This window comes from Antedon mediterranea, chromosome 11 (genome assembly GCF_964355755.1).
Source record: "Antedon mediterranea chromosome 11, ecAntMedi1.1, whole genome shotgun sequence".
In the NCBI taxonomy this organism is placed as follows: Eukaryota; Metazoa; Echinodermata; class Crinoidea; order Comatulida; family Antedonidae; genus Antedon; species Antedon mediterranea.
The window spans coordinates 8,139,595-8,157,542 of NC_092680.1; the positions used below are offsets into that span (position 1 = coordinate 8,139,595).

General features: G+C 36.0%; 3 protein-coding genes across 7 annotated transcripts in view; 2 read left to right on the forward strand and 1 right to left on the reverse strand.

Annotated features, from left to right (window-relative positions):
* Positions 1–17,844, forward strand: part of LOC140063162 (small ribosomal subunit protein eS7-like) — a 47,753-nt gene extending 29,909 nt beyond the window's left edge. For 3 of the 5 annotated variants that reach the window (XM_072109630.1, XM_072109629.1, XM_072109628.1), the window contains exons 2-5: positions 16,039–16,124; positions 16,461–16,673; positions 17,152–17,367; positions 17,700–17,844. In XM_072109630.1, coding sequence (XP_071965731.1) covers positions 16,044–16,124; positions 16,461–16,673; positions 17,152–17,367; positions 17,700–17,777 — 588 coding nt within the window. In that variant the 5' untranslated portion in view covers positions 16,039–16,043 and the 3' untranslated portion in view covers positions 17,778–17,844. Of the gene's footprint in view, positions 1–15,041; positions 15,073–16,038; positions 16,125–16,460; positions 16,674–17,151; positions 17,368–17,699 lie in introns of those variants that run through there. The other 2 variants (XM_072109627.1, XM_072109626.1) reach the window with 2 other exon arrangements.
* Positions 6,031–9,106, forward strand: LOC140062339 (elongin-C). Its single transcript, XM_072108512.1, has 4 exons — positions 6,031–6,123; positions 7,028–7,267; positions 7,669–7,717; positions 7,883–9,106. Exons 2-4 carry the CDS (start codon positions 7,108–7,110, stop codon positions 8,022–8,024), a joined length of 351 nt encoding a protein of 116 aa, XP_071964613.1. The 5' UTR covers positions 6,031–6,123; positions 7,028–7,107; the 3' UTR covers positions 8,025–9,106.
* LOC140062338 (ribonuclease H1-like) lies at positions 10,116–14,825 on the reverse strand. The gene is made up of 7 exons (XM_072108511.1): positions 14,679–14,825; positions 13,785–13,951; positions 13,505–13,588; positions 12,780–12,931; positions 12,302–12,386; positions 11,939–12,063; positions 10,116–11,385 (listed from the first exon to the last, which is right to left on the reverse strand). The coding sequence occupies exons 1-7, from the start codon at positions 14,786–14,788 to the stop codon at positions 11,302–11,304; spliced, it is 807 nt and encodes a 268-aa protein (XP_071964612.1). The 5' UTR covers positions 14,789–14,825; the 3' UTR covers positions 10,116–11,301.
* Positions 17,845–17,948: the final 104 nt, after the last annotated feature.

The following is a 17,948-nucleotide window of genomic DNA, read 5'->3' on the forward strand; positions in this document are numbered from 1 at the left end:
TAAAGCCATTCCACACGATCATAATGTAGCTGATTCTCCGATAGGCCTACTGCATCTGAACACATACACGATGCTGTTATTACGAAACTTGCCTATGATACATGACAAATGTATATTCGGAGATACAGCACTGAGATTGGTGGCCTTACCACCTTTACCTCACCTTTCGGAGATACAGCACTGAGATTGGTGGGCTTACCACCTTTACCTCATCTTTCGGAGATACAGCACTGAGATTGGTGGCCTTACCACCTTTACTTCACCTTTCGGAGATACAGCACTGAGATTGGTGGCCTTACCACCTTTACTTCACCTTTCGGAGATACAGCACTGAGATTGGTGGCCTTACCACCTTTACCTCACCTTTCGGAGATACAGCACTGAGATTGGCCTTACCACCTTTACCTCACCTTTCGGAGATACAGCACTGAGATTGGCCTTACCACCTTTACCTCGCCTTTCGGAGATACAGCACTGAGATTGGCCTTACCACCTTTACCTCACCTTTCGGAGATACAGCACTGAGATTGGCCTTACCACCTTTATCTCACCTTTCGGAGATACAGCACTGAGATTGGCCTTACCACCTTTACCTCACCTTTCGGAGATACAGCACTGAGATTGGTGCCCTTACCACCTTTACCTCACCTTTCGGAGATACAGCACTGAGATTGGCCTTACCACATTTACCTCACCTTTCGGAGATACAGCACTGAGATTGGCCTTACCACGTTTACCTCACCTTTCGGAGATACCGCACTGAGATTGGCCTTACCACCTTTATCTCACCTTTCGGAGATACAACACTGAGATTGGCCTTACCACCTTTACCTCACCTTTCGGAGATACAGCACTGAGATTGGCCTTACCACCTTTACCTCACCTTTCGGAGATACAGCACTGAGATTGGCCTTACCACCTTTACCTCACCTTTCGGAGATACAGCACTGAGATTGGTGGCCTTACCACCTTTACCTCACCTTTCGGAGATACAGCACTGAGTTTGGTGGCCTTACCACCTTTACCTCACCTTTCGGAGATACAGCACTGAGATTGGTGGCCTTACCACCTTTACCTCACCTTTCAGAGATACAGCACTGAGATTGGCCTTACCACCTTTACCTCACCTTTCGGAGATACAGCACTGAGATTGGTGGCCTTACCACCTTTACCTCACCTTTCGGAGATACAGCACTGAGATTGGTGGCCTTACCACCTTTACCTCACCTTTCGGAGATACAGCACTGAGATTGGTGGCCTTACCACCTTTACCTCACCTTTCGGAGATACAGCACTGAGATTGGTGGCCTTACCACCTTTACCTCACCTTTCGGAGATACAGCACTGAGATTGGTGGCCTTACCACCTTTACCTCACCTTTCGGAGATACAGCACTGAGATTGGCCTTACCACCTTTACCTCACCTTTCGGAGATACAGCACTGAGATTGGCCTTACCACCTTTACCTCACCTTTCGGAGATACAGCACTGAGATTGGCCTTACCACCTTTACCTCACCTTTTGGAGATACAGCACTGAGATTGGCCTTACCACCTTTACCTCACCTTTCGGAGATACAGCACTGAGATTGGCCTTACCACCTTTACCTCACCTTTCGGAGATACAGCACTGAGATTGGCCTTACCACCTTTACCTCACCTTTCGGAGATACAGCACTGAGATTGGTGGCCTTACCAACTTTACCTCACCTTTTGGAGATACAGCACTGAGATTGGCCTTACCACCTTTATCTCACCTTTCGGAGATACAGCACTGAGATTGGCCTTACCACCTTTACCTCACCTTTCGGAGATACAGCACTGAGATTGGCCTTACCACCTTTATCTCACCTTTCGGAGATACAGCACTGAGATTGGTGGCCTTACCACCTTTACCTCACCTTTCGGAGATACAGCACTGAGATTGGTGGCCTTACCACCTTTACCTCACCTTTCGGAGATACCGCACTGAGATTGGCCTTACCACCTTTACCTCACCTTTCGGAGATACAGCACTGAGATTGGCCTTACCACCTTTACCTCACCTTTCGGAGATACAGCACTGAGATTGGTGGCCTTACCACCTTTACCTCACCTTTCGGAGATACAGCACTGAGATTGGTGGCCTTACCACCTTTACCTCATCTTTCGGAGATACAGCACTGAGATTGGTGGCCTTACCACCTTTACCTCACCTTTCGGAGATACAGCACTGAGATTGGCCTTACCACCTTTACCTCACCTTTCGGAGATACAGCACTGAGATTGGCCTTACCACCTTTACCTCACCTTTCGGAGATACAGCACTGAGATTGGCCTTACCACCTTTACCTCACCTTTCGGAGATACAGCACTGAGATTGGTGGCCTTACCACCTTTACCTCACCTTTCGGAGATACAGTACTGAGATTGGCCTTACCACCTTTACCTCGCCTTTCGGAGATACAGCACTGAGATTGGCCTTACCACCTTTATCTCACCTTTCGGAGATACAGCACTGAGATTGGTGGCCTTACCACCTTTACCTCGCCTTTCGGAGATACAGCACTGAGATTGGCCTTACCACCTTTACCTCACTTTTTGGAGATACAGCACTGAGATTGGTGGGCTTACCACCTTTACCTCACCTTTCGGAGATACAGCACTGAGATTGGTGGCCTTACCACCTTTACCTCACCTTTCGGAGATACAGCACTGAGATTGGTGGCCTTACCACCTTTACCTCACCTTTCGGAGATACAGCACTGAGATTGGCCTTACCACCTTTACCTCACCTTTCGGAGATACAGCACTGAGATTGGTGGCCTTACCACCTTTACCTCACCTTTCATGCATTCACATTTATTTATTCATCGTTTACAACAATTACAGTATATAATTGGTGGCAAGGGTCCTGCATAAAGAAGTTTACAAGAGGAAACTAACGACTCGTTCAAACGTTGTCTTTAACTGTAACACTTGATGGCCAATTCGTTGTCTGGAACTGATCGTGTCACAGCCACAGATAAACCCTTTGATCCTTCGAAGCTCAGCATCCTGTTGTTAAATTGCCTTGCTTTAAGTCGAGATGGGCAAAATTTCACCATCTAAACAGTTGTACTATATATTCAACAAAATCAAATATTGTTTATACATTTTTAATAAACTAGGCCTAGGCCTATATAACTAGAAACTTGAATAGTATAGGCCTAATAATTGCTTTTTTCAAATTAAACAAATGGTAACATAAGTTAATCAGGTAATGTGCAGAAGATGTAATCACAATTCTTCTATATGACATTAACGATGGCTACCATTTGTAATCTATTAGCTCTCTTTCGTCATCTTCCTTGCCGAAGTTACGTATGTAGAATACAATAAACCCACCAATGAAGGCTGCAATTAACGGTAACAATCTACAACATAAAGATTATATATTTTCAATTATCGGTATTACATATCAATACGTCATTATTAAATATACTGTATTATTACAAATGTCACAGAACAAGGATACATCTATATATAGCATTATAATATTAGTAGTACATACATTTATTGCTTAAGGTAATTTAGCAATTCGTGACTAGTTATTTTTCTTTTGGCAATGGCGAAGCATAATAGAAAAGTATTGGGATATTGGGAAATATACAGTAATTGGTAAGACTGCTTTACGTTGCGCTTAACGTCCTTGCGTCACGTCTCTATATTATTGGGGACCAAACTTTACGTTGCGCTTACGTCATTGCGTTGCGTCCTATATTGTGAACCAAGTTTAAAGATGAAGTACTCACATTACAATTATTATAGTAACATTACTTAACTTCTGTGTTGGAGCTGGAGTTGTTGGATCAACGGTGGTAGGTGGCTCGTCACATGCACCAGCATACCAGAATCCAATGGTGTACTGAAACACAATTCGAATGTGAATAATAATGTATAGTATAATAATTACTAATAATAATTTCCATTTTCTACCTGTATACTTCTATAGGTATCACATGTTTCTAGGGTCACGTACGGGAATAAAGCTTTTAAGTAGTAGCCCTTATCCGCGAGACCATCAACCATGGAACGAGTGTGAGCCTCGAACATTTGCCATAGGCTATAGAGGGATAGTGGTAGCATTTATTTCCTGTCAACCGTTTGAGTTTGTTTCTTTTATGTTATTTATATTATTATTGTGGTAGTTGACGACATGGTCCATGTATTAGATTTAAGATCAAGTGATCCGTACTCAACCGGTATCCAGATTTCTCCAATATAGGAAATTCCGTAATACTGCAGAATATTGTATCGCCTAGTAACATACACCATAAGAACATGATAGACAGAATTATGATACACATTAAATAAGTATTACCGAATATTTCTATTAATTTGGACAATCATGACTGTAATCCATGAATGCTACAATCAAAATTACCGTAATTCCTGTCGAATATTTAGAATAATACATCCCTCGATATGATGACTTTGGAATCTTGTTACCATTTAAACTTTGTTTGTAGTCCCACGTGATCGACGTATTGCAGTTGAATGTAAGATATGACGAAATGTTACCAATGCCATTAGCAATTATAAAGGCACCTGAGCCTGGAACTAAAAAACAGAGCACAGTTACGTACGTATACTACCGGTTAACATACGCAACGCAAGGACGTAAACGCAACGCAAGTATTTTGACCAATTAATTTTCTCAAAGAAATTTACAATATTAAATTCGTTAGTTAAACATCTGTAGCAGAACAACTCATACATCCATCTTCTGTGCAGAACCTTATTTGAGTGTGTCTCACATGGTTGAATTGAACTGTGATCAGTTGATCAGTGTACTAGTACACCCGGGGATAACCCCATCTCTCGAAAGATGTACTAGGTTTTTGTGCACATGAGATCAATGTGTACACTGGACCTACGGTTTATAGTCCTTATAGGTCATAACAATTCTTATATTATGCTCCCCCCCCCCCCCGCCTCTCCCCCATCTGCTGCATCATTGCAAATTAGTGAAAACATCACACTTACCAATATGATTGATGCCCGCACGATATGTTCCAAGACCAACTTTGTACTGATCATCGTAATCAGATGTAAAGGCTGCCGTACAGTTATAACAATCGAACGGACTTCTTGGTAGTGGGTTACAAACGGCAAAGCTAAATCGACAACTGTCTATGGTTTTATTGACTGGTAACGAGCACGCCTCTGTATCATTAATGTCCAAATACCAGAATGGAGATCTATAGTATCAAATTACTGCGTTACTTCATCCTTCATAAAGGAATGTTATTCAGTGACGGATGAATGATCCATGATTTTGAAATAGGGGATGAGAGGGTAGGGGCAGTGCCTAAAATGGATGTGCTGACCTTTGGCCTCTAACATACCAATAATGTCTACCATCAGTACGGCCTAGGCATGTCCGATTTATTGGTCAACAGTCTATATCTCACTATTCCCTCATACGACACTTACTTGGTTAGATTCGCAACATCAAACCAGAAGGTCTCACATGGATATACATTATTTAGCGCACTAGTTTCTAATGCGCTAGTGAAAATTATAAGAATTTCCAATAACAGTAATCCACGATTTATCTGTATAGCCGCCATAGTGTTTGTTGTGTACCTTGATCTGTGACTTTATTTATCTAATAACGTTTATCAGTATACTTATTAGACCTAGGCCTAGGCCTGTATCACTGGAAATAAAAATACATACATGTTATACAATTTTTATGAATGTTTATTATTTTCCGTGACGACGGCTATTATTATATTATTTTTATTTCATTTTTTTAGGTATGAAAGCTTGTAGTAGGCTTATTCGTGATGATCGTATGATAATTATTTATAGTAATGTATTTATAAACATACTGCCTAAACATGGGCCTAAGATTTATTATTTAATTGTTTATGGAGCAAACTGTCTGCATGACATGACGGGAACACTGGTGATGTTTTTTTTGGCAACTGGTGTGTTTTGGTGGTAACCGGCAATAACAATAGAGGGCGACATACTTTTATTTTTGCGCGTTTCGTGGTTTCTTCTTTAATTCACACTCTACCGTATTCTTTGACCACACGAACAAAACGTTCGTAGTGAATATCACATCGTGATTCAACAAAATTATAAAGAAGTGGTAAGTATTTTAAAATAAAATAGATTTTTTTATGAAATTGTGAATATTTAATATATAGATTATCGTGATATAGTAGAGTCTGTATATTCTCCTTTTCTGAGATTATTTGATTAAATAGAAGTATCCTAATGCTAGGCCTACTAGCCTAGCTCTAGGCCCCTAGCCTAGGTTACCTAGCTAGGCAAGCTAGGGCTAGGCCTAGGCTAGCCCAGCCCAGATAGGCTAATCAAGGCTATTTTATACCTCCATGGGCTAACCAGCAAATACATCTCAAAATCAATTAATGGCGGGTTCTCCTCCTGGCTGGCTGGACCTGGCCACACAAGCCTGTTTCTTGAGGTGATCCTTATCTGCGTATACTGTAGACTAGGCCTAGCCTAGGCCTACTTTGGTTATAGATTCTCCCAGGTGCTAATCATTTATCTGTGATTTTGTGTCAATCAGAGGGGTTAGAAACAAGATTTCCAAACAGGTACTGTACAGTAATTTTAATAGCTGCTTTATACAGTAATATATATTATAAATATTCTTATAAATGTGTGGAGGTTGTCACTTGTGTATAAATTTTGTCGGTTTTAATGATCCTAAAAGTGAAGAAACTTTTTAAGCATGAGATTAAAGGGATTATATTCCTAAATAATCAACCTCTAAGCCAACTCCCTAAAAATAAACTGAACCTCTCTAAATAACCTCTCTTCCTTGCGTAAAAAAAAAATCAGGGGGCCTTACTTAAAATTCTAATTTAGGCCTACAGTATCATAGCCAGACTACTAATTATGTACTAAACTAAGGTAATAATATAAGTCTAGTACTGTACTATACTAAGAAACATAGATGATTTTGGAATTTTCAAATTCAACTTGATGATTCAACTTGATGATTCAACTGTTTTTATTTTGTACAGTAGGAACTGGATATTTAGCCTCTTGAAGTTCTGTGTATCCCGTAAATTTGAAGCCAATTGGCATCGCACATATCCTTGCCATGGCGGATAAAGATGGTGATGACTCGAAGGAGTATGGCGGATGCGAGGGCCCAGATGCAATGTATGTTAAACTTGTGTCGTCTGATGGGCAAGAGTTTATTGTAAAAAGAGATCACGCTTTGACATCAGGCACCATCAAGGCTATGCTGAGTGGACCAGGTTAGTATAAAATGTAAAATCCTTTTTAAATACCCCCTTTTCCATTAGTTTGTTATTTATTGTCTCATTGAATTATCATTTTAAGTTTCTTCAATGTTAAAACAAAATTACAACATAAGAAAAATAGAGATCTGCACAATATCAGATTTGATTACAAGAACAAACGTATTTCCAATCAAGAGTTCAAAGATAGAAGAAAATACAGTAATACAATCATTAACAAATTCTAACAATATATAGTGAAATTACAGTGTAAAATGATCAGCTTTGTTGGATGGGCTACCCTCATAACACATGGTTCAATAAAAATAAAAAAGAAATAACAAAAATACAGTATATAAAAAGTCAAATTACAATTTATCTTTCACCTTACAATTGCAGTATTTTGTTTTAAATTACAGGTCAATTTGCTGAAAACGAAACCAATGAAGTGAATTTCAGGGAAATCCCGTAAGTGGCTCTAAAGACCAGAGGGTAGTACTGTACATGTTTCTTGAGATATGAACAAGGGGAAATATGTGTTTTACAGCCAACCGTTATTCTGGAGACACTCCCTATTAAGAGGACACTTTATTGGGTCCCAAAATGTTAATTTATCTTTCTGCTTGTTTTTAGGTCACATGTTCTTTGTAAAGTGTGTATGTATTTTACATACAAAGTGAGGTATACTAACAGCTCCACAGAAATCCCAGAGTTCCCAATTGCACCAGAGATCGCTCTTGAGTTACTGATGGCTGCCAACTTTCTCGACTGCTAGGCCCAACTGCTTCAATGAATGTATATTATTTAAGTCAATTTATTGTTAACTTTGTTTTCTCTTTTCGACGATTGATCATTTGTTCCCAATAATGTGTAAAGTGTATTGATTTGATTTAATTCTAGAGGGGGCTGTTGTGATACCTTTGGTATAATAGAGGGGGCTATACTAATCTCTTTCTTTTCTCTTGTGAGTGTTTTCGGGCATTGAATCAGCTATGTAAAAATATACTGTTTGATGTAGTAGAAGATTTTTGCCATTGATTTTTCTCCGCAATAATACCAATATACAACCTACATAACTTTAGTGTTACTGTTATAAGAAATGTGATGTAAAAGCATTAATGTCATTGTATGTCAAGGGTAAGCACTCTGAAATGTAAGCTTGGAACATTAACAATTTATGTGATCTTTATTACTTATAATCAGTATAGAATAATAAGCACAAAAGAAAACAATTAATATATGTTATTGATTGGTGGTGACTGGCATAGGCCTATGAGCAGTAGTAGTAGACATTTCGGTATTGGTAAACCATTGCTCATCTTACAGACTTAGTAAATTAGAAAATTAATCTTTTTCTTCATGCCAATGGATAACAAAATAGTGCTTTTTTGTTTGAAAACTAAAAAAAACTCTTAATTTTCTTCTTTGAAACTGCCATTGTTAAGCTATTATTCTATCAAACAGCTTATGAAAGTGTGTAAATATGAGATATTAATGTGTTTATAATACTCTTTGTATTGTTTTTTTCACAAATGACAATATTTAGGCAATGACGACTATCCTGTATTTTTGCTGTTGTATTAAATTTACATATATAGTGTTCTTGTCCATGTGAAACGTAAACTTTTTTTTTAACAATTTGCTCATCTATTTAATGAAGTTTCTTGTCAAATTCAAAACTGTGCTAGCCTGAAATACCAACAAAATGTTAAATTTATGGATTGTTTATTTGTTTCAGTTTTTGAAGTTTCAATGATAAAAAAGTATAAGCAGGGAGTTGTTATTAACAACTCCCTGGTATAAGGGTATTTATTTTGATTAATAATTTCTTGTATAATTAACAGTCTTAATTTAATATCAGAAATTAGTGTTTTTTTCCAATAGTTTTTTTTTATCAGTAGCACTAATTTTCGTTATATACCAAAACATACTGTGTCAACTACTGTATTGTAATATATATTATATTCCTAGAAATATACCTTAAATATATTTGTTAAAGTATATCCAACTTGATATACAATACATCAATTTGATATTTAAAGATATTGTATTTGCAGTATACTAAATATACAGCCAAATTTAACCTATTGCAAATTTATATACAGTGAGGCAAGATTAACTAAACTTTTCATATTGGAGATAAATTTGTTATGTAGAAGTACTGTATAGTAGTAGTAGTGGTAGTAGTGAATATTTTTTAGGTTACAATTAAATGGAACAAAACTATTACATTTGGTTTTTGACATTATATTTACAATGAATATCAAATTAATGAAAATCACTAACTTTGGCTTAACATTTGATAATAAAATACCAATAAATTGTTGACTAAATAATTACGGCGATAGTTGAAATAATATCAATCTCTGTATACTAATTGTTATGTAGTACTGGTTATTAGTGAGTTTTTTTATGTTCAATGATTGCAAATAAAAAAAAAAGAATTATATTTCGGAAATAAGTGTTTCTACAATTTTTATAAATCTAATGTCCAAATCTCTTGTAAATGGTAAAGTACACAGAGGCAGATCCAGGGGAAGTACTTTTTAAAACATAATCAATATGTTTATTGTAGCTGTCAAAAAGGGGAGAATTTGCCCCTGAATCTGCCTCAATACAAATAGATGTACAGTACATAGAATGTTTCAACGAGAGATTGAGATCAAGCACATCACAATATATGAAGATGCAATTGCAAGACTAAGGCAGTGTTTACACACACTGGAATTAACTCTTTTCTATGCAAGCTTAAGCTTGGTTCCCACTTACATACATAACACAAGGATGCAAGTGCATCGTAATCCAAAGGTGACAGTTGATGATCCATCCTGTCGTAATAGGTAAAACTGAAACCTATGCACTTGTCAATTGTATGACCCAATATATGAACCCCGGGAGTGGTGTGTCATTTACAAATAATTACTGACTCGGGTGCGTCAAAAAACCTAGAAGGTACCTCGCATCAATGAACGATGGTGTCAATGTCCGTCACTTTACCACTTAAAATATCATAAACATGGTCACAGTCAAAATGGGTGCGTCATGGTCACTTAAAGGTAAGTCACATTTTTTACGCACGGGTGCGTCATGGTATTCATAAGGTATGATGCACATCGGACAAATGACACACCTCTCCAGAAGGTCGTATAGTGGGTCATACAATTGACAAGTGCATAGGTTTCAGTTTTACCAATTACGACAGGATGGATCATCAACTGTCACTTTTGATTGGTCAACTCACTTGCGTTGTGTCCAAGTTAGAACAACCAAGCTGTAAACTAATCCAAATCATGTCTGCATTATATCCACTTGTGTGCACAGTAAACACTCTTTACCGTATCATTAACTGCGACATAACTATGAATGATGTACAATACCTCTAAGAAATATAACTGACAATTTTCAGTATTTTCAGTACATCTTATACTCTGAATAGGTTTAGCTCCTCAAACTCCTCTCTGTTTATATATGAGCAGTTGGAGTAGATCACTGCGAGGTGTTTGCAAGTGACCACTCAAAGGTGAATAACAGTAAAACTCAATGTATAGGAGCAATGGGAGGTATTTGTGAGTGACTAAAAATACATAAATGAATGGAAATATTATTAAACAAATACACTGTACTTTATATTTGACATCATTTAACAAAACAAGGTTTCTTGTCATATCAAATCTGCACGCTTAACTTAATCTTACTTTGAAATATCAATTTGATTTCTTCTTCACAAAATTTACAAGCCATTTCATAACCAATATTTAGAAATTATGATTTTATAATCTTTTTTAAATAAAAAATTTTTTTTTTTATAGCAGATACCTCTGCCAAATGGGGTTATGTTTCAACATCTCAAAAATGTCTTCTTTCATGAGATATTCAATTAGTTTTCCTACTGGATCCACTTATTAAAGTTATTAGAGGTTTCTTCTATAATTCAATGAAAAATTCTTTAACTAAAAATAATTTCTCATAAACTACATTCCTTTTTCAATAAGGCCTCACAATTGGCACAGATATACAAGGCATGTCAAAATGTTTTATTTTTGTTGATTTTTTTATTTTTGTTTTTTTGCTCCAATATTTGCTAATCTGTCGGCTTCCTCATTTCCATGAATACCTTTGTGACCAGGAACATATTTCTGAAAGCAGAACAAAAAAGAATATTATTTTACCATACAATATGAACATCTAATTATTAACTGGCCATTGGTATGGTAAAAGCAGGAAATCTTGTATTATTCTTCTATTATTTAATAAAAAAAAAAATAATAATAATAATATCAGTATCAGTAAGTGACACCGCTAATTACACAATGCTGGGTTTCAAAGTTGTCCCCTTCAAATACATGTTTAAACACTATCCAGATGGGACACACTGTTTTTGCGATAGGGTTTATCTACTCCACAGTAGTTACAAACAATTACAATCCTGTTTAGTTCAGTACCCACTGCTTCATTGGGCTTGAATCTAACCCCTAGCCATCAACACAAGCCTAGAGGTAAAGGGTTTGAGTACCACCCTAGAATTACTTTCCAATGTACTTAGTACATCTACTTATCATTAAAACAACAGAGCAGCACTGTTGTGATAAATTTCATGAAATATAATCTGTACACAAACAGTATTGATTTTATAGCCACATACTCATTCAAACATTGAACATGAAAATCGTAATAAAACAGTAAACATACCCATTTCACAGTTATATCCATCCTAGCCTCATCAAGTTCCTGAATTAAATCTTTGTTAAGAACATTGCCATTTTTACTCGTTCTCCAACCATTTTCTTTCCATCTATCAATCCATTCTGTTGCACCTGATAGCAAAAGATATGCACACAATTCTAATGCTCTTATTACAAATTATCAAATTAACAGTGAACAAATTAACCAGAAAATTATTTTTAAATAAAAGAATGTAAAAATTAGTTAAATTTTTTCCTGTCAGAAACTCAATTATGCCGATTACCCTTAATGATTAAATGAGTATTTTAATTCAGTTCAAACAATTTTCGATGTTTGTGTAGATTATTGTCTAAGACCAATATAACTTACATTTAATTGTGTATATACTGTCAGTTTTTAATTCTATATACTCTAAATCGTTCTTCTTTGCTACTTCAATCGCACGAAGAGCAGCCTGCAAATACAAAAGATTGCTGTATTTAAATAAAAAATGTATATATATATATTCTCTACAATTCAGAGCTCTGATTAAAATACCCAATAGTCTGAATTTTTTCAGGGATGGTGCCTGTTATGGTAGTGATAGGGAGCTTTCGCTTTGTGCTGACCTAGTTAATGTATTGTGTACATGCAGGGGACATTCCATGCTATGACCAACTACACAGTAGGTTGTAGGTGGTAACAAATTATAAGTTCAATATTATATTAGTATTTCTAGGGAAAACCAGACTGCATTAAATATGTTTTTTGACTGTATGATTTACTGGCATTCTGAAATGTAACATCAATTTGAAATCTGTTCTGAAATCTGAATCTATCCCTTGAACAAACACATGCCGTGACATACCGTTAACTCAGCTCTTTGGTTTGTTGGTGGTCCGTACAGTTTCTCACTAACATTCCAAGGATGATCTGGACCCCAGTAGACTCCAACTCCAGCCCGTGCTCCTGCCATTCCATTTTTTGTACAACTTCCATCTGTATATACGACGGTTGGTTCTAAGAACATGCAAAAATGAAAGCAAGAAGTGACATTATTATCTAGGTGTTGGTGAAAAATAAACATGTAATACTTTAATACAAATTTTAAAATAGAATTTCCCTTGATAAATTATTATTTCAGATTATTGCATAATTTCCCCCAGATAAAAGGATACTTGCTAAAATTTAAAGATGTGGTGAAATGGTGATGACATGTGCAAACAGAGTCATCTAAGTAAATCCTACAACAGTCAACTTTCTTAATACCAATTCAATTGAGCTAGCCAAAATTATCTGGTTTTCTTATAAAGCAACTTCAGCTTTCAGATGACCAACTGGCTAACTTGGTTGGGTCAATTTACTATGATGTGAGAGGTGCAGGATGTGGTTCCTCGCTCCCGCCTCAACAATTTTGATGGTCTCTAGGTCCAGGTGACGTCCAACGACACATTGACTGCCCTCACCCAGCTTGTTCCTAGGTCATCAGTCAGTAATAGTGGTTTTTATGGATTCTTGTATTGTGAGAGTTGACTGTATTGTACTTGGGTTTTTCTACATATTTGAGAGTTAGACAAACTAATTAAAACATACTTTCCACAGATTCGACTGATGAATCACTGCCACCATAACTGTGTTGTACTTTACTTTTCTTATATGATGTCAGAGCATCACTTTCTGAAAGAAATGAAAAGTAAGCGTCATTCTCTTACTGCTAGGATTGACCTACAGGAGTTAACACTGGTAGGGTTGGGGGAGTTAAGTTTAAGTTGTTTCAGTACTTGTATGTCAACAATTAATTTTTATTAATTGGTAAATAAGAAAAACTTTTTGCCTTTATATTATACTGAATTTTATTTTTAAATAAAGGTACCTAAAGGTACTGTTGATCGTTTTGTTGATTGTCTATATGTTTTTCTTGACCATGAAGTCGTTGGTGGTTTTGGTACCGATCCAATAAAATTATTCGCCTCATCTTCAGTTTTAAACTTTTTAAACTGAGCTCCTTGGAATTGGTGTACTTGTTTTTGACACTCATCCCTAGAAAATGTAAATTAAAATATAAAAACATTATTTATTGATCAACAACAGTAACTACAGCATTTTTTTTACACACTTTTCTTGATAACATTTTATTTCATAAAACCTGGTTTACGATGAAAAATTGAAACCGGTCACGTTAAAATCAACTTCCGGTATTTTGTATGGTGTGCTGCTAGAGTTATAATACTGATGATATAGGTCGCGGTTTGAAATCGGTCATGCTTTGTATGGATGCATGCGAGCAGCATATACATTTTCTTCGTTTATATAGATTTAATTGATATTTTTTAGGAACTAGATTATTTATGTCCATGTGGATATTTTTTTATTTGGTTAATTAATATTTATTATCAATAATTAAATTGCCTTTTTTTTTTGCATGTTGATTTTATCGCATCCAATTTCAAGCGCGACCGTTTTTATCCGACACCATATAAAACCCTACCGTGCAATATATCGATCGGGCACTAGCTAGGCTATATCTATTATATTATTAGGCCTAGTATTATGGGCGTTAGATTAGTAACAATAGACCGTGCATGATTGTTCCTAGAGGCCTAGGCCTAGGCTAGGCAGTGTTTTATGCAGTGTGTTGTGTTGTGACAGACAGTTTCAGTACTTCCAAGTTCCTGCATCCATGACTGCAGAAGCAGTGTGAGTGTAGAGTAGAAGTAGGCCCGCCTAGTAGAGGGGCGGCTAGGCCTAGCTTAGCCTGCCGACCTACCATGTTTTGAATATACCAATATTTCGCCCCTTTCGCACTGCATAAAACGGCATTTGTCTAATTATTGCAAACGAAGATGAGAAGAGCAATCGTTGATGTAGCAATGTCATTCAAAATCACATCTTTATTTTGAAACTAGTATGAAACCATTCAACCATAACAATTGACCTTTTTCGCCATTATTTCAATATTTTTATGAATAATATGCATATTTTAAATAATAAAATATCATAAAAAAATGATGTGAATATAATTGCTTATAACAAATTTTTATAGAACATCATTCTTTGGTAAATTATTTATTGTAAATGTTGTTTTTATTTTTCAGTAAAAATAAATTGTATTTTGCAAATGAAAGGTCGACCTCTTTGGCCTAATAATTGTGTATGTTGTGGTAATATATTTTTGATTGTAACTAAAGTTACCTTTTATTCAACATATTTATCAATTTATTGTAAAATAAACCTTGTATCATGTTTTCATATGTATATTTCTTCTATTTTAATAACTTTTACGTTTCGATGGTTTGAATGAAACATGTAATTTTAGAGATAAACATGCTTCGTATTTCTGTACGTTTCACTAGTTGCAGACGTAGCCTAGCCTACTGTGTAGACCAGGCTCTTCAGACAGGAGATTATAGGCATGCTTTAAATGAAACTAAAAGGCCTAGTTACTATAATTGAAATATAATAAATAAAGCGAGTCAATTTAAGTGTTAACTCTTTATTTATGTCTAGGCTAGGCCTAGCCTAACATTTGTCAATTTAACAATTCTTCCTGCCTGGGCTGGACTGTCGGGGTGGGTGGCCATCTGGGTCTGCAGAGAGATAGCCTAGCCTAGGCCTATATATTATTACTGTAGTAGTATTTATGTATGAAGGCTTAATTAAAGGACAACTTGACCGAGGACCATATTTTTACATCCCTAATAAGTTGTTAAAATATGGTCTTCGTTCGGTCAAGTTGTCCTTTAAATACAGTCGACTCTGCCTAAATCGAATTCGCGTTATTCGAAAAATCACGAATAGAAAGTCGAATTTTTATGAATTCTTTCCTAATCCTATAATATAAGTATACTTTTTATACCAGTCCCATTAGATTCGACTTAAATAGGCGGAGTCGATTGCTGTAGTAGCATGGTAAGGGAAATCCCTGATAAGAAGGTAAAGAGGTTTTGTTACCGAGCCTTGAGCCGAAGTTAGGCTAGATTGCCTGTACAGTATGTATAGAACATATTCTTTGGTTATACACTACATAAATATGTTTAAATACAATGTGAGTATGTATTGTTTGTATGTATAATTGGCATTATTGTTATCTAATCAGTATTAATAGTAATTAAATGTTTAAATTGCAGACAAAATGGCCGTGTTCAATCCAGGGGTGAAGATTATGAAGCCAGAAGGCGAAACAGCCGATGAATTTGAACTTTCCATTTCCCAGGTTTGTTATGTATTACCTTGTTTTTAATTTACTCGTATTGGTAACATTTCTTGTTTTTTTTTCTTGATTCTTCTTTTTTTGTGGAAATTGTAAATTCTGTATACTTACTTGAAAGCTTGTTTTTCACTAGGATGCAGTGCAAGTAATTAAGACAATCATAACATATAATTTGTTTATAATTCTATTCACAAGGACAATAAATACTATCATATTGTATCTGTTGTGATTGGTCAAATTACTTGGAATGCGCTTACAGACTTTGTGTTCTGGTGTGAAAAACCTTAAAACCTATAAATAATAAACTATGATCAGTATTTTTCAATATTCTCATTGTAGGCTCTGCTTGAACTTGAAATGAACTCTGATTTAAAAAGTCAGTTGAGAGAGCTGTTTATATCTGGAGCAAAGGAGGTAGACGTTGGCCCTAAAAAAGCCATTATTATCTTTGTGCCAGTACCACAGCTGAGATCATTCCAGAAGGTACAAACCCGTCTTGTGAGGGAGCTGGAAAAGAAATTCAGTGGCAAACATGTTGTCTTTATTGCCCAGGTGAGTCTTATGGTTATTCATTTTAATTTTTTTAATTCATCTTTAGTCATCACCCAACTGTAGCTGAGCTAATCAAAATGCAGCGCTCCATTGTTGGACTCGGGGTTAGACAGTTATAGACGGCACTCACTAAATGTTGATTTTTTAATGCAGTCAAGGTCCTTTTTACAAAATAATGTTCCATAGAATCATTCATTAGTTCAAAATAATGAATAGCATGTGATGTGTACTTAAATCAAATGGCAACAATATACTTAGGTTAAGTTAAAATTGTCCTATCCCTGAGAAATCAATTCCTTATGTATTTTGAAATTGAAGTGTATTTATGTTATGAATTCACAAATGTGCCAATACCTTTGATTTAAATATGTGATTTGGTTGCTATATTTTCAAAATTACTCTTTACCCACCCAGTAATGCTACTATTAAGTGATTGTATTTGAACAAATTGTTTTTCCTTGTTTTTATGGCAATGTAGCGAAGGATCCTTCCTAAACCAACAAGAAAATCCAGAAACAAAGGAAAGCAGAAGCGTCCACGAAGCAGAACTCTGACAGCCGTTCACGAAAGCATTTTGGAAGATTTAGTGTTCCCTTCTGAGATTGTCGGCAAGAGAATTAGAATAAAGCAGGACTGTTCTCGGATTGTAAAAGTTCATTTAGACAAGGCCCAACAAACAACTGTTGAACATAAGGTGAGTTTTGTCATTATATAGCAGGTTATTCAAGGCCGTAACGAGCGGTTAAAAACAGACGAGGCAAAGATGCTTTAAATATAATTAATAATATAAAATACGACGATCTGTGCTAGGGAAATGGGATGGGTGGTGAAAATTAAAAGTCTGCCTCATGCTGGCTATGGCCCTGTTATCATGCTTTTAACTTTAACTTAACTGGTGATTTTGTATCAAAATAACAAATCAATAAAAGAATATTCCATGTTCTCCATTCTGGACATCTTTGTTAGATGTACTACTGGTTTCTTATATTGGTGATTACATTTCTTCTTTCGTGTTCTGTCTTTCAGCTTGATACCTACACAGCTGTCTACAAGAAACTAACTGGAAAAGAAGTACACTTCCAGTTCCCAGAGTTTGTTCTGTAAATGACATCTCATATGTGCAGGTGTAGATGAGGAAAAAAATGTCCTAATAAAAATTGTAAAATACCTAGCTTGATGTTTTGTATGTTTTTTTTTTTATGGACTTTGTTATCTTGCTCACCTAAATCTAACCTAAAAACTCAAATTGGTTTGTGTCGACATTATTATTAGATT

What these genes read in the sequence shown, in the direction of transcription:
- LOC140062339 (XM_072108512.1), top strand. Translation starts at nt 7,108, where the DNA reads ATGGCGGATAAAGATGGTGATGACTCGAAGGAGTATGGCGGATGCGAG. An exon ending in GGCTATGCTGAGTGGACCAG is followed by an intron (nt 7,268 to 7,668) that starts GTTAGTATAAAA and finishes TTTAAATTACAG; the next exon opens with GTCAATTTGCTGAAAACGAA. An exon ending in GTGAATTTCAGGGAAATCCC is followed by an intron (nt 7,718 to 7,882) that starts GTAAGTGGCTCT and finishes GCTTGTTTTTAG; the next exon opens with GTCACATGTTCTTTGTAAAG.
- LOC140062338 (XM_072108511.1), bottom strand. Translation starts at nt 14,788, where the DNA reads ATGACATTGCTACATCAACGATTGCTCTTCTCATCTTCGTTTGCAATA. An exon ending in ACCAAAGAGCTGAGTTAACG is followed by an intron (nt 12,387 to 12,779) that starts GTATGTCACGGC and finishes TTGTATTTGCAG; the next exon opens with GCTGCTCTTCGTGCGATTGA. An exon ending in CAGTATATACACAATTAAAT is followed by an intron (nt 12,064 to 12,301) that starts GTAAGTTATATT and finishes TTTTGCTATCAG; the next exon opens with GTGCAACAGAATGGATTGAT.